We start from the raw sequence: 16,360 nt of genomic DNA on the forward strand, positions 1-16,360 counted from the left end.
GTAACAGGGATTCGAAGGAGTAGAGTGAAATCACATGTTGAACAGGGATTAGCAAGGGTGTTCCTGGCATCTGGGGTGTAATGAGAAAAGGCAAGGAGCCAGAGCTTACATTGCTTCTCCCCCATTAGTTCTATTTCCTTTTAATGCTGGTAACCGTTACCTCTGACAGTACAGAATGTAATTGGCATTTCATATAAAGGGTAAGTGCATCTAAAACTCAGGAGTTAGATGTTGCTCACCTTTATTAGTACTAATTATCCTGCTAGGTACATCTGGGAAACCTACTTTTTGTTCTGTTGTTGAAGGGCAATGGTGCAGCCTGTTCTTCTTTTCGCACTTAAAACTGCTGCCAGAATGGATTCCACATTTCAGCATTTGTGGCAGGGATGGAACCATTTGCTCCTTTGTAGCTTTTTGAAAAGTTACAAGGGAAACCATTTAAATCAAGAGGAACTAATTTACAAATGCCTTTTTATTTTGATTTTGCTCCGCAGATACGAATTAAGTGAAAAGATGTTGTCTGCATGTAATCTACTTAAAAGCAACATAGATGATCCCAAGGCCTTAGCCAGCAAAGAAATGGTAAGCCCACTCCAGTGTAAAGTCACTACTCTGAAGGTTTCTCACTCATTCAGTCTCTTTTAGCACAAGTCAGGGTAACTTCCTGTTTTCAGGACTGTAAATTAAATAGTTGGGCAGAATAAAGACTGTCTTTAGACAGTCTCCAAATGTCATTTCTGGTCCCACATCAGAAGACTTTTGTCAACCAACCCATCCATACTACTTCATGCCAGAAATGTATTCATCCAAAAGACAAGCACATAAAAATAGTATTACTTATTAAAGGGCAGTTTCATTGCATTAGTGCATTCCACTTATATTTTAGAAAGTGCTGTGCTAATGTGGCTGGCAAGTTTGGATGTGGATCTGGTAACCACACTCCTGTGGGAAAATATATGGCATTGGGAGTTAGCATTCCTTTTGATTACAAAAGTACAGAGTATGTTCTGATGTGGAATGTGCTCTGCCTCTTTCCAAACATAGAAGTACGTGCTGTTTCTTTCTCACTTGTGAAAATATTCTTAATATAGTACAAACAAGCAGAATGAGGTTGCTGTGCTAATATTATCTTAGAGAAGTAATGTCACTTGTTAAATATGGAAATTACCTCCATCATCTTTGTGCATTTTGTGAGGGTTTTCTGAAGATGAATTAATGTAGATTGCTGTAAATATAATGTGAAATTGTGTTCTGTACTTACAACTACAGCTTTATAATTGGAGGAGGTGTGAAATACAATAATCAAATGCCTGACTGCCAGTAATGGGAAGCACTGCAGCTCCTGATTTCCAGGTGTTCAGCACCTCTGATAATCAGGCCAAAGGTCTCGAACCTGATGTCTTTCTAATTCTGATTTGGGCCTGACATTGTTGGTTAATGTTTGGGTGACATATAGTTTTAATCCCTGTATTAGTCCTGTCTGCTCTGATAGTTTTTCATGAAAAGAAAAAACTTTCAAGCCTAGTGGGTGTTGAAAGTGTCCATAGTGGGATAATCAGGTGATTATTTTTGCCCAGCAAGGGTAATTTGAACGTGTGCATTATTTTTCATGCTCAAACTGTTTACAAGGACAAGTGGGTTCTCTGTAATTGAGAACTCCAGTCTAATCAGCTCTAGTTCCCTTTATCTATGAGTTGGAAATGAACCTTGTGCAAAATGTTCAAACTTGGGCATCCAAAGTTAGTCACCTAAATAAGTGGTATGATCTTTTATCAATATATTGAGCATTCTCAGCTCCCAGAGATGCCTAAATATGATGCCTAAATATGATGTGCCTGAATGTAGACATCCACATGTAGAAAGCATGGTCCTTATTCACAGTTTGATATTTGCTATTTACGAAATAGCATATTGGTGAAATTTTGGTGCATACTGCTTTCTAAAATAAGAAAATATTTCTATGTGTACCACTAAAGGGCATTCTGTATTAATAATTATTGTTTGATTGTTTCTCTTTGGTAGTGCCCACAATATGCTAGGTGTTATATAAACAAAAGGGACTATACTAACAGTTTACACCCTAAAAGTTGTATGTTATCAAGGATAATGGCATGGCTTAGGTAATAAAACAAGACATAAAGGAAGCTTACAATCTCTGGCCCTGGTTCTGTCTCAAGATCTGCTAACAGAAGTGCCAGGGGCAGCACCAGCAAATACTAATGCAGCATAAGGGCCTAAAGAAACACATTGAGTGAATACACCATTGATTGCCCTGGGATTTCTTGATGAGAGTAGGTTTCCCTGCCTGTGAGTCTTTGTATTGAAGGGAGCAGAGCTGGGGAGAGACCAGAACTAGAGAATGGAGAGGGAGAGAAGGGAGAAATATCTGAGTCCTTCCAGGTTAGGACGAAGACACCTTGGTGAGGCAATATAGGGAAGCTTGCACTGTAGCTGTGCACTTGAAAAACTTCAGTTTTCATTGCTGTCGGTCTGGGACGCTTCCCTAAAACAAGACTAATATATACACTTAGTTAACTATGTAAGGAGAGAGTTACCATTGCAAGCCCTGCTCCTATCAGTCAACACTTGATACCTGTGAGTTCTGGTGCCAGTCATTTGTCAAACTTAGGACCACCAGAGAGACAGGCAAGCTTCCTGGAAATGAGGTGAAATAGGTAGAAATTAACAGCCTGAGTTTCACATGGAGATTTGTGGGAGGAAAAGATTCAATTTTTATTTCTTGGGTTTGAGTTGAATACTTTCTGCCCACATCGGACTAAAGAAGTCTTGGTTTCCTGAACTGCCACTTTGTGGGCCAGAAAACACTATAAATAGTACATGCATCTAAAAATCTTTTTGTCTTGTTTTTGGCAGAGATTTTGTTTAAATACCATCCAGCATGAGTGGTTTCGTGTATCGAGTCAAAAGTCAGCCGTTCCTGCAATGGTTGGAGACTACATAGCTGCTTTTGAAGAGCTTTCTCCCCCTGTCCTCAGACACATAATCAACATGGCAGATGGGAATGGCAACACAGCTCTCCATTACAGTGTATCACACTCTAACTTTGAGATTGTAAAGCTGCTTTTGGATGCAAGTAGGTTGGCTGTTTTTGAGGGGATTTTGGGATGGGTTGGTTTTTTGTTTGGTTTTTTTTGTGTGTGATCCTCACAGGTAACATCCCGCCAGTCAGCTCCAGAATTCTGGGTTTGGGCTTCCTGCAGCAGAATCCCTCCAGAATTTTAATTCTAGAACAGTACAGTGCAACTTCACACTAAAACAGCACTGGGAATTAAGGATTCCAGACTTGCTTTGCGGGTGATGGTTTTTGCTTAACTTGCAGAAGAGAAGGCAGTGTTGTCTAGTTGTTAGACTAGGCAACTGGCATCTAGATTCCTAGGTTAGATTCCAGATTTTGCCAGTGACTTGCTGAATGGCTAATCTAGCCACTCACTTAGGGGTTGAGCCTGGCCACCACCTCAGCACCTATGCGCTACCCTGATGGCAAATGGGGACTATAAAGGTGCTGCAGCAGCCAGGGGAGAGTTTCCCTAGCCCAGGAGCAGAGTGGGGCTGCCACATGTAGCCCTATACTGCCCCCTTTCCAGCCCAGTGTAAGGGGGGGAGGGAAAGAAGTCGTGGTAGTAGGGAGAGTTGGCACAGTGACTGCTTTAGGCTGCAGTTCAGGCAGTGGACAGCCCAGCTAGGGCTGCTGTAAATTAGAGCTGGCCCCTGGCAAAAGGTAGATAGTGTAAGGGTAGTCCAGAACCCACCCCACCTCACATGGGCTGTGCCCCAAGTGAGGTACAGAACAGAATTTGTCTCTGTAAAATAGCTATAATACTTACCTGCTGTACCTCAAAAGGGTGTAGAGAGGCTTGATTAATGCTAGTAAATTGGTTTGTGGTTCCCAAATGAAAGGTGCTATACTAACGATTGTTCATCAGCAAAAATAGAAACACCAGCTAGAGAATGAACTTGGTGTAACAATGCAGCACATCCAGCACCAAAGACTTCCTCCTCCGTTGACAGGAAAACAAGCACTTCAAATGCTGTAGGCTGGCTTGAACACAGGCCGGGTGGAAGCAATGAGTCACTGAAGGAGAATGTGACAGGACTGAGTTCTGATGCAAGCTCTAGACTGTTGGAAATAATTTTCTCTCTTACCTCCCTGAATATCTCAAAGTAGCATGAGCACGCTGCTGCTGTGTGGGAAGTCATTGTTTTTCAGTCCACAATAGCCAGTGTAGTTGCATTAGTAATTAAATGAAGTGACTGGAATTGGAAATGCCAACAATTATGGGCAGGGTGCGATGTGAAAAGGACTGTTGTGCCAGGCATCCTGTTAAAAGGTTTAGAATTCCTTCCTAAGTGTCAGTGTGGACAGCTCTTCCTTTACTTACTGTATGTGAATGGTCACTAGACACATGAAACAGTGAACTTCCCAAATCAGCTATGTGCATAGGTGCAAAATCTCCAGCTGGCAAGGATGGAGTGAGTTGTAATAGTGCAGAGTGGCTCTCAACCTTTTGCAATCTGTCACCCAATGTTACAACAGAAAAAAGGTTCAGGACCCTCCCCTCCCATCCTGCTATAAAGAAGGGGAGGGTAGTTGAGAACGCGCTTCCTAGGAGGCATTTAAATGCCGAGGTAGATCAGTCAAGTAAGAATGGCTTCAGCTAGCACTACCACAAGGTGTAGCATTTCTCACCTGCAGCAGAGCAGCACTTAAAAGGGGTCAGATACTTTTCTGCCCTTTGAAAATCTTTGATCCTTTCAGCTGAATTCCCCAGTGGTAACTGGGGGGCTAGCATGTTGGCACTGGAAAGCAAGCCTGGATCTCTGTAGCTGGTTATAGCTAGTATAATTGACTGCCACTCCTCTGAGACATGGATGCATACATTTTCTGACACCTTCCCATCCTGCTGCTTCTTCCCGCATCACTTTTGCGAATGCCATTTTTGTTTGAAAAGCAGGGAGAAACGTGAAGATGTTGCTGTGAATTTTTTTTCTGGTGGTAAATCTGCAGTGGAGCTGAAACTTCAAACCTCTTACAGAAACCTTATATAAATCCCCTCTTGCCCTCCAAATGATAATTAAAATATGAACACATTCGAAAGCTATTGGATTCTAAATGAGTACTAGCCACACTGAACTCAAAAATTTTAGGAATAGAAGACAGACTGGTGTATTAGGTTGGAACAAAAAGATTATTAGATCCCGACACTTCCTCAGCGACCTTACTGTATTGGTTCCCAGACAAGTAGTTGTTAGAGCTTGAAACCTTTTAACTGGAAAGCCTTTTCTAAAGCTCCAAAACAAGTCAGAGTATCTTGTGCAAAACTTTAAAATGCACCAATATAAGTAGCTAAAGGAAAACGTGCTGTGGGGAAACCTTTTGGTCTTGAATTTCATTGGCCATAATCACTAATTTAATTATATTTAGGGAATCCTCATTCCAAAAAAGAAATAAAGGCTCACCCAGCTAGCCTGCCCCAAATTCCAACCCGAGGCTGGTATTGTATGTAATATTCTTGTAAAATTTCCATCATTTTTTAAAGTTTAACAGTACCTCAACAGTGACAAATTAATTGCTTTGTATCCTTTCTGTGGCAAGTATGTCATACATGTAACGAAGAAGAATGATTTTTTCTTTGGTTCAAGAGCACCCTTTTTTCCTCAGCTTTCCTTTGAATTGCTTTCATTATGTGAGCGACTACTGCAGATTCAATAGGCCGTTCTCATAGCAATTTATTCAGTTCATTAGTACAATTCCTGCTTTCCAAAGAAACTATCTCATTCCTCTGCAGATGTTTGTAACGTAAATCATCAGAACAAGGCTGGCTATACCCCCATCATGCTGGCTGCTCTTGCAGCTGTGGAGGCTGAGAAAGACATGCGAATAGTGGAAGAACTCTTTGGCTGTGGGGACGTGAATGCTAAAGCCAGTCAGGTCAGTACTGTCGCACTCAGATACCATTCAAAGCTGTTTTGCTTTGTAAATTGACTATAAAGTTGCCTTTATTGCAACCGCAGAGCAGATGTGTGACTTTCCATTAGTTCAGAGTTTGCACGGACTGTACGCAGCCAGTCACTGCCTCTTGACATCTGTGTGTATGGTTTTGGTTCCTGTTTACAAAATGGAGCCATGGAAAAATATTTGAGCTTTAAATAAGATGTTTCTTTTTCAAGTGCCTCAACTGTCCTTTTAATTTTTTGGGGCACTGTGTGGAAAAACAAAACTGAATTTCAGGAGAAGTTTGTAAACTCTGTAGAACTCATAGTTCTTTATACTTTGTGAGATATTGTTACCCCAACTTTTCTCCTAAAGCAGATCTTCTCTTGTGATAGTTTTGACTTCTTTCAGCAGTTGCAGATGAGAGTGAGTGTATGCATGTGCATGTGTAGGAGCTAGAGGACTCAAACAGGTGCTGTATGACAGTCCCTGCCCCTTGGTTAGTTGTTACTTTAGCTGTGATTTTCCTTTCAGGCCGGCCAAACTGCTCTGATGCTGGCAGTAAGTCATGGACGGATAGACATGGTTAAAGCTCTGCTGGCCTGTGGTGCAGATGTCAATATCCAGGATGATGAGGGCTCTACTGCTCTGATGTGTGCGAGTGAACATGGACATGTAGAGATAGTAAAGCTCTTGCTGGCTCAAGCCGGATGTAATGGCACCCTACAGGACAATGTGAGTTGCCTTTCCAGACACTGCTCTACCTTTCCACCAGATAACTTTTGGAATGTTGATTTATTTTTACTGAATGGAGAGATTCAAAGATCTACTTACGTGAAATTTATGGCTGACAACCTAAAATAGAAACGCCAGAATCTTATTAGTCTTAGTGCATGCTGTGATTGTTTTTCTTTTAAATACATGGTTTTCTGAGCACTTCCAAAAATCAGGGCTCCCTTATTAAGGTGCCTAAACTTAGATGCTTAACTTCACGCATACAAGTTGGGGGGCGGGGAGGCAATGTGTGTGCTCAACTGAGAATGATATGCTTGTATGTTTCTTGGGTTAGAAAAGATCACTGCACCCTGTGTGAGTAGACAGAGCAGGGGTTCTCAAACTGGGGGTTGGCAACCCTCAAGGGGTCGTGAGGTTATTACATGGAGGGTCACGAGCTGTCAGCATCCACCCCCAAACCCTGCTTTGCCTCCAGCATTTATAATGGTGTTAAATACATTTAAAAGTGTTTTTAATTTATAAGGGGTGGTCACACTCAGAGGCTTGCTGTGTGAAGGGGTCACCAATACAAAAGTCTGAGAACCCCTGAGATAGAGGATTTGATCAATATATCCTTTAAAACTTGAGAATGTCTTGACTGAGTATTATGGTTGTGTTCTTGGTGACAGTATTGTTCCAGGGTATGTTTGGATTCTAGCTATTACTGTCACCCAGTTATTCACTTTCAACCCGTACACGGTCTGGCTTTTTTTTTAATTTGGGGGTTTAACTTCCCTGTACAACAGTTATAACACTTTCAGTACATAAACCTTAGTCAGGAAGCTCAGTTGGTTTTACTGCTGTCAGAGTGAGTGGTGTACAATAGCTGGCCTCATCAGGCATGTCTACATTGAGATAAAAAACCCATGCCTGGCCCGAGTCTGCTCGCTCCGGCTTGTGGGGGTTGGGCTCTGAAGCTGAAAAATTGCTGTGTAGGTGTTCAGGCTCTGGCTGGGAGCCCGAGCTGTGGGACCCTGCGAGGGCGGAGGGTCCCAGATCTCAGGCTTGAGCCCAAGTCTAAACATCTACACAGCAATTTTTAGCCCCACAGCCTGAGCCCGAGTCAGCTGACCCAGGCCAGCTATGGCCATTCCGCGAGGCTTTTTTCCCTGTATAGACGTACCGATAGACATGTGAATGAGGTTACCTTGGTGTCACAGGTCCCTTCTTAAAGCAGTCTAGGGCCACCGGAGACAGGTGCTAATTTTAAGCAGCCTGTCAACATTCTGTCGGTCACATTGGTGGTGCCTAAAATTTAGGTGATGCTATGGCACCAACCCTGACTTAGGTACTATGGTGCTGTCACTTACACAAGCCATTGAGTTGTAGATCTGTTGAGATTAAATTACCTCCAGTTCTTTGATATGGGCAAGTACCTTGCTTGGTACTTTGGCATTTTTAAGGAATGATTATATTTCTACTGGTCCCCTTTTATGACCAAGAATTTGGTTTCCAGCTGCCATTATGGAAATGAGCTCTGTGCTATTGATTTGTGCTATCCTGCTAATGATTCAGGAACTTTGCTGAACACTTCCTGCTTTTCCAGGACAAATCTGTGTACACCCCAAATGTACCAGTGTTCCTCTCTCAGCACAAATATCCTAGTGGTTGACCACCCCACCCACTGTCCATTCAGTAGAATTAAACATGGCAATCACTCCTCACCACCTGATAAGGAAGCATTTCGCTTAAAGGTGGCCCATGCAAAGATCAAGGCTGCACCTTCCTTTAGGTTGGTCTTGACTGCTCTAATACCAAATGCCACAGCAATGGTTAACAAGTCTGCTCCTCCCAAACATTTAACTGTGATGCCAGCTTTAATGCTGGTGTTGTAGTGGAAACTTGTGTGGACAAGGGAAGAAGAGGCAGGCAGCACAATAGTGAGCACTGGTGATATCAGTGCTGAACACTGTTATTGGCAAATCCCCTCGTGCTAAAAATCACTGGTCAGCAGGTGCTACGGCTGAGTGATGCCTGCATCCATCACAGCTTGGCCTCAGGAGGGGAAGCAAACACTAGCTCCACAGGAGGGAGTGTCAGGGCAGGGAGAGCTTCTCTTGACTGACTTGTGTGCTGTGCAGGAGAGGGTCAGAGATAAGGAGTCAACTGTCCCGCTGTCTGGAATGGCACAGGACTGTGGGTGCCACCTTTAGGGCAGACTGTCAAGAGCCAGGGCACGAACCTCAAACAGGTTGTGAGCTCGGGCACTATATCAGCCTTAATAGGCAGCCCTGGGGATGCCAATCTATCTTGCCACCCAGACAAGCTTGCCTCAGTGATAGCTGGCCCCTTACACCAAAAATCACAACAATATTCCGGTTAGTCACAGTCCCAAAGGACCAATCACTTACCAAGGTCCAGTGCAACCTAGATCTCTCACTAAAGACACTTGTAGCCAATCCTATTGTAAACTAATTAACAGTTTATTAACTCGGAAAAAGAAATAAGAGATTTATTTACAAGGTTAAAGCAGGTAAACACACACACAGAAATAAGGTACAGTCTTCCGTTCTCCTATGATTTTGAAATAAATAAAATATTTTCTGACGCAAGAAAACAATATCTGTAAAGAACAATATTCGTGGGTAGACTCTCAGCCAGGTGCTTTTGGAATTAGGAATGCAGCTGCTCTTACTCTTAATGGGAGTTATAACACAGCTAATTCTCATTGTATCTGATTAACTTTTATCCCTCCCTTCACTTCTCTTCCCCTCCCCACCAACAATACAATTTCTCTCAAGCAAATTCAGACCAATCTCCTGAAATCACTGGTTTTACACAGAATTACTTGTAACGTTATTGTAATAATGGCACACTCATTCTTTCTCAGCTATAATCCAATCCCCTTGTTGAGAGAAATTATGAGGCCTCTGGCACTTGGATTGCCTCATAAAACAGAAGCACAAGGCTTGTTGTCACTTAATTATAATAAAGGAAATTAAACAGGACCCTAAATTAGGCTGGCTGTTGGAGCAATAGGGCCTCATTTCAGTAACTTCTACTCTCTGTAGACTGAAGGAGCTTTTAAGGGGCTTGGTAATGCAAATGAACATTAATTTCTTTTTCCTTTTCATTCTTTAAGGATGGCAGCACAGCACTTTCCATAGCCCTGGAAGCGGGACACAAGGACATAGCCGTTCTTCTTTATGCTCATGTAAACTTTTCCAAACCCCAGTCACCGGTTAGTATGTTAAATGTTCCAGGTCGCTGAACACGGAGTTTACATGGTATCTCTCTGTTCTTGAGACTAAACATGGGAAAAATCATGTGGTCAGTGTCTGGAGAGGCCAGGCTTTAAGCAAAGAACTTTTTAGAGAGGCAAGGTGGGTGAGGACCAACTTATGTGACCTCAGCCACCTCTTCTTTCTCATATCCTGGGACCACCATGGCTATAACAACACCGCATACAAAGAACTTTGACAGCGCTATGTAGGTCATCTGTCTGTGAATATACTCCCTCTGACTGCACGCACAAGTGCATATAGCTTGTGGGTACTTCTTGTTTGATAAATACTTAGCTTCTGAAAGGTATTGGGTGGGCAGCACAGGATAGGACAATCTGTGTTTATTCACAAGACAACCTTTAAGCAAATAGTGCAATACAGACCAGGACAGCCTGGACCCTGGCGAGAGAACACTTCCTACCCCTTTCTCTCTGGGTGAGGACAATTCATCGTCTGTGTTAAATCAGAGATCCACGTAGACTGGCCAATGTACAAAGTTTCTTTTGCGTAATTGTGATGCCTATGACAGAGCAAGTCATCAAAGCAAGGCCAGCTCTAGTTTTGTTGCAACCCTAGACAAACTGGCAAATATCCACCAACTCTCACAGTCTGCACTTGTCTTCATGATAAACAGTTCCTAAATGCTTTACTACCCATAATACTGTGCTGCTTCAGACACTAGGCTATATGTAGCCAGCATAGCTGCTCCTGGACTGAAACAAAACACATTACCTGTTCTATATAGGTTGAATTTTAATTGCTGCCTTCATAAACTGAAGGGACAGTGGTTCATGTGCAGTCTGTTTTAATCTCTTTATTTAATTAGCTGAATTCAGTTAACTAACTGTTCTTTCCTTTCCCCTTTCTAGAGTACACCTAGGCTCAGCAGAAAGACATCTCCTGGTCCTACCCGCAGAGCCACGTTTGATTAGTAATGCACGAATATCTGTAAATCTTAATGCCATCTCTAAGCTGCTAATTGTTACTGTATTACAGAGACAGATACTGAATGTAATTGTCTTGTGCCTGAACTCACCAGCAAATTGAAAGCAGAACCTAGTGCTAAAGGTAGAAGACTATAAACTTGAAGAAAGCATACAGTTAGATAGTAGTCTGCTAGGAACATAGCCAGAACCATTCTTTTGTCATCTATCCATCGTTGCAGGATACAGCATAAATCCTGTTTCTCTTTGCTGTAGAGTCTATTCTGTTGAATTATGTACAGTTTAGGAATTTTAAGCTATCTTCATAGGTATGAGTGTTTTTGCCCCCTTTGGACAAGTGTCATAGTCTCCAGGGCACTTTTTAATTGTTCTCTAAAATATTTATATTTACTTTACATGGAGCTATTGGCAATTATTATTTTCATAAATGTCATTCCAATACGGTTTTGAGTTTTTTAATTTTAAAATTATAAAAATTGTAATTTCTTATGTCGTCAGCTCTTTGGAGCTTGGGCTGGTGGGTTGATGGTTTAGAAATAGAAGAAGGGCTCTCTGTCAGGTCTGAAATTAGCTAAATAAATGAGTTGTCACCAGTTGGATGTATTGTATAACTTTTATATTAAAGATAATTGTATCTATAAAATTAAATCGCACAGTATTTTCAACATTTTATATTCTCTAGTAATTAAAAACTACATGAAGAATTACATGTATTGTTACCATATTTTTATTAACTATGTGTCAGTGTCCATAGGATCCATACATAATGTTTATCAGAGAATAAAATTAGAGGCATTAGCTGTATGTTCCTCTATAGTGGAATTAAGTAGTTCTCAGTGCATATTTATGGAATGCTGTTACCTTGTCACGTTCACTTTAGTCATATGTAGTTAAATGTTTGAAGTGCCTTAGACTCTTGCCATATTTTCAAAATAAAATTTCATTACGCTGTTTTACTCCTCTGCTGCTTTAGTTGTGATCTACCATCATCCAAAAGGCTGTGAATTACAAGTGTAGTAGTGAAGCATGCTGGATTGATCAAGGCTGAGATGAGTGGATAGTTCAACACTCTGGGGTTACTGAGGTGTTAACATTGTCAGCTGACTTCACTCATTCATCTCCTATAGCCCTGATCACGTTGTACTTGGTAGCTACAGGTTTTAAGAGTTTCACTAGGCAAACAAGTCCCTGTCTAGCCATCTCCATGAGATGAGGGTGTAACATGGAACCATTTTGTCTCAGATTGCTGTTGTCATGAAACTTATAATTGAAAATCTAGTTTCACAAGTTTTAAACTGTTATTGATGTTGGTCAATTTTCACATTTTGTACAGCTAGTCTTTCCATTGAATGTCATTATTAATAATCCTTACCACTGACATTGCCAGTGCCTTTTATTTGAGGATCACAAGGCACGTCACAGAGGGGGACAGATGTTCTTATCCCTTTCTACTGGACAGGGAAATTGGGGCACAGAGAGAAATGAAGTGACTTGCAGCAAGTCAATGGCAAAGCAAGGGTAGAATCCAGGTGTGCTGGCTAACGTCAAGGCTATGTGGCCTAATATCACTAATAAAGGAATCTTATAGGCTTTTTTAATGGTGTTGCTAGGGCAGGATAATGGCTGGAATGAGTCATTCCTTAGAGCGTGAAGAAAGAGTTTGAAATTCTTCAACGGCAAGTCTTCTAGCTGATTAACCCTACTGAGGTGTCTTCACCCAGGTGGTCAGCACCCTGTATCTGAGCAGCCACACTGCAAAGCCCTACCCCATCTCCTGTGTCGTCACTGGTGCTGCACTCACCTGTGCGTGTCATTAGCACTTGCGGGAGCGTATCCCATGGTTCCTAGTGCTGCAGCGAGTTGAGATAATCTGATTCTTTCCCAATGAATCGTGGGAGAACTTGTCTGTCGTGGGCACATGGAGAGAATTGTGCGGAGGCACTGGACTATCAGCACTCAAATGATTTAGCTTGCATCTTCACTGCAAAAGGTTACCAGGCCCAGTGCACGCAGCAGTCGGGGTTTAGATTATACCCCCAGCTAGTCTGGGTTGAAAGCACCACCAAACTCAGGTGAGACAGCTTTGTGTGTTGACAGAAGCTGGGTAAGAGGCAATACCCAAATAAGAGCCAGAGTTAACTCTGGAGACAAGACATATGCTAAGCCAGTGAGAAGGAATATACTTGAATTTCCCCTTCAAAGTACCTGTCCTCTTCTCTGCTCCTGTTCTTTACTTTTCCCCCAGCTTTCCCTGTGAGTCTTGAAAGAGGACCCTCTTTTTAACCCACCTCTCTCCTCTTTCCTTTCAGCTAGTCTGATTGCATAAAACCAGTGTGAGTCCTATGTGAAAAATGATTTACTCCTGCTGTTATGGTGCCTGCACTATGCTCCTTCCCACTTTAAGGGGAGGGCCCATGCCTGGGGAAGGTATGATGGGACTTATTCTTAAAAGTCCCAAACAGGCCCCACCCTCCAGAGGTTAGATTCTTCTTAGTACATCACATCCTTGTGGGTCCCTCTTTCCCCTCCACCCACACACACTGAACAACAAAAAGAAGCCACCAAAAATCAGCCCGTGCCTGGGTGATATCCAGCTGAGAAGGAGGCAGAGAGGAGCTAATTTCCAACGGGTTAAGGAGCTGTGTAGATGTATGTTCTTGCTCTCACTACAGGTTTATTGGAAATGTAAGTCATTTAGTTACATTCCAGCCCGCATGTGAGTTTAAACTGTGTATCACTCATTCTGCTCTGACTGAAATGCTCACGGTTCAGGCCCAAACAGGGCTCCAAATCCAGCTGTGTTCTTATGTCCTACCTATTCACATTCATCGCATAGGATTAGACAAGGACTAGCATTTACTTTTTTTTAAACGTCAGTTGCATTCTTTTGCCTGGTGACTTTATCTCCAGAGAGGTCAGGTCTCCAGTGAGTTCATTTGAACACAGATATGTCCCATGCTGAGAAAACCAGCTAATAGTCTTTCCTTTGCATGACTAAATGAACTACTGATGTGATCCCTTCACAGATTTATGCTCTGAATGTAGATATGTGCACAACATCGAGACTGCCATTCAGGGTTGTAGCCTTGGAGAAGGAAAGGTACCGAAACCAAGATCAGCACAGGATCCCAATAAGTAGGTATGTTTCAGTGTAACTAGTACCCTTTGAACTGCAGCAAAGGACAAAGTCTCCAGTAGGGTCACACCACTTGCTTTCCAATTCCCCTAACCTACTGCTCAAGGAAAGTGAATCAGAAAGCCAGACCCTGAACAAGGTTGCAGAGGTCCTATACTTGTGGTAATTGGATTTGTAGATGGAGTTTCTTTGTCTCCCTAGGATACCTACAGAAGTAATGTATTAAAGTCTTTCAGCACAACCACAGGAACTAAAGTAGAGAAGGTGCTCTCTGGAAGACAATCATCGTGTGCTTTACTTGGCCAGACAGAGGATTGGGACAAAATATTCCATCTGCTTAAATGGTACTTTGTGTCTTGATTTGTAGGTACCTAATTGTGAAACTATTTTGAATAGCAGGCTTTTAACACTTCATCTGAAAGGTTGGTTATTTTCATCCCCTGCATGTGATTTTTGGCAGGACAGGATGTTAAGTCAGGAAACAAAAACGTGGGGTATGCCATCTGATTAAATACAGAGGGTGTGGATTCTGTTCCACTGACTTCAGTGGAGTTACTCCAGATCTATAGAGGTTTAACCGAGCAAAATGTAGCCCAAGATGACTTTTACCCTGTCTTTTTCTCCTTCTCGTTTTTGTACAAATGACAGGGATGGCAGGGAACTTTTCAAAGGGGAAAAGTAAAAAAATGACACTCTGCATGGTTTTCTTCTAATTACTTGCACATACTTTTCAAACCACCTGTTAGGTAGAACAGGTGTCTCTCTCCCAGTTTCTTGTGGGAAAGACTCATTCAAATCCATTAAGCAGAGCCAGTCTTGAAAGTGCCTTCATCACTGCAGTACTACCCATGATTTACGAGATAGAGTTAATGCTAACAGAGTATTGGAAGGGAGGTAAAACCTTATGTTTCAGGGCCTAAAATGATCTCTAACTCTAACAGTATTAGGAATTAGGATGAGACCTTGGGGGTAGGGGGGCAGATTTCCCTACATCTGCATACTGTGGGATTTCTTGCATCTTCCTTTGAAGTATGTGGGGCTGGCCACTATCTGAGACAGGATACTGGACCAGGTGGAACCATGCATCTGAGGTAGTAGAGCAATTCCTATGTTCTTCTATTCCTAAGTGACTCTTGTGTATAAGGTCCACATTTCTGCACCATCTACTTCCAGCAGAAGTGATTGTTTTAAGGGGAACTGAAGTTAAAACTTGTAACTTGAGAGCGCCAACACTTCAATCATTTTTTTAAAAAAAGTCAACTGGGCTGAGGCTCTGGGTGGCTCAAGTGATTGGTAATAACTATTATTTCTAACGGGATTAAGAATGTTTTCCTCTCCAGCTCAATAGCTCTGATCTAACCCAATTTAGTGGTGACTGAAAGCCCTGCTGAGTGACTGGTGATTTTGTCTGTATGAAATTAGTCTAAGTTCTAGTTCCCAGGGAACAGGTGTCTATGCCACACAAACCACAATCACAGTTGGCTCTTACTAGCACCCTCTATTTATCAGTCACAACACACACTAATGTCACCATTACTTTCCTGCCCGCAGGGGGAGAGAGATACTAGAAGTTCTAGCCAACAAGAAGGAGGCAGAATAGAACTCTTTGAAGAGTCTGCCACTGTCATGACAGGTCCACTATCTGAGAATGTATGTCCAAGTAATCTGAACTCTAAGGATCCTCTTGGGCTCTTCACTGACACTGGGCTCCTAGACAGCAGATGTCAGTCACTACAAAAAGCATACTCTCTCCCCTACAATGATTGAAGAAATTGCTCTCTGTCCTCTGCAATGATAACTGGGACTGCACCATATGCTTCTCGCTTCCATTGAGATTATCTCAGCACAACAGACATTATTCTGGAAGCATCATCTTTGAAAGACAGATTTACAGTGCAGCATCGTAACTGCCTCAATAGAGGTCACAAGGAGCACATCACGCTGTGCTTGCTTCTGGCTCCGTACTGAGGCTCTCTGCATGAAATCTTGGCCGCACTGAAGTCAGTGGAAGTTTGCCATCAACTTCAATCGGTCTGGATTTCACCCTCCTTCTTTATTTTCAAGGATCTCCATGGTCTGGGCCTAGGTTATCTAAAGAAACAGCTTACCCTCTGGATCTCAAGAGTTTTGCTTCTGAAGAACAATACAACTGTTCACCACAGGAGTGAAGCTTGTGTATGTAACAGATAGGGCTTTCTTGGCAGCAAGCCCGGTGTTTTGGAATTCACTCCCACAGCAAATTTAAAGACCACAAGCCCCACCACTTTCAGATCCAAATGCAAATCCCACTTCTTTGACCTTGATTTCCCACACAGCAATTCAGAACCCA

At 42.4% G+C, this 16,360-nt stretch overlaps 1 protein-coding gene across 4 annotated transcripts in view; it reads left to right on the forward strand.

Annotated features, from left to right (window-relative positions):
* KANK1 (KN motif and ankyrin repeat domains 1) overlaps window positions 1-11,789 on the forward strand; it is a 178,239-nt gene extending 166,450 nt beyond the window's left edge. For all 4 annotated transcript variants that reach the window (XM_074953289.1, XM_074953290.1, XM_074953292.1 and 1 more), the window contains 6 exons: window positions 495-582; window positions 2,875-3,094; window positions 5,808-5,950; window positions 6,488-6,688; window positions 9,810-9,908; window positions 10,821-11,789. In XM_074953289.1, the coding sequence (XP_074809390.1) occupies window positions 495-582; window positions 2,875-3,094; window positions 5,808-5,950; window positions 6,488-6,688; window positions 9,810-9,908; window positions 10,821-10,883 (814 nt within the window). In that variant the 3' untranslated portion in view covers window positions 10,884-11,789. The remainder of the gene's footprint in view (window positions 1-494; window positions 583-2,874; window positions 3,095-5,807; window positions 5,951-6,487; window positions 6,689-9,809; window positions 9,909-10,820) is intronic.
* Window positions 11,790-16,360: the final 4,571 nt, after the last annotated feature.

The sequence above is a fragment of the Natator depressus genome, chromosome 5 (assembly GCF_965152275.1).
Source record: "Natator depressus isolate rNatDep1 chromosome 5, rNatDep2.hap1, whole genome shotgun sequence".
Taxonomy (NCBI): domain Eukaryota; kingdom Metazoa; phylum Chordata; order Testudines; family Cheloniidae; genus Natator; species Natator depressus.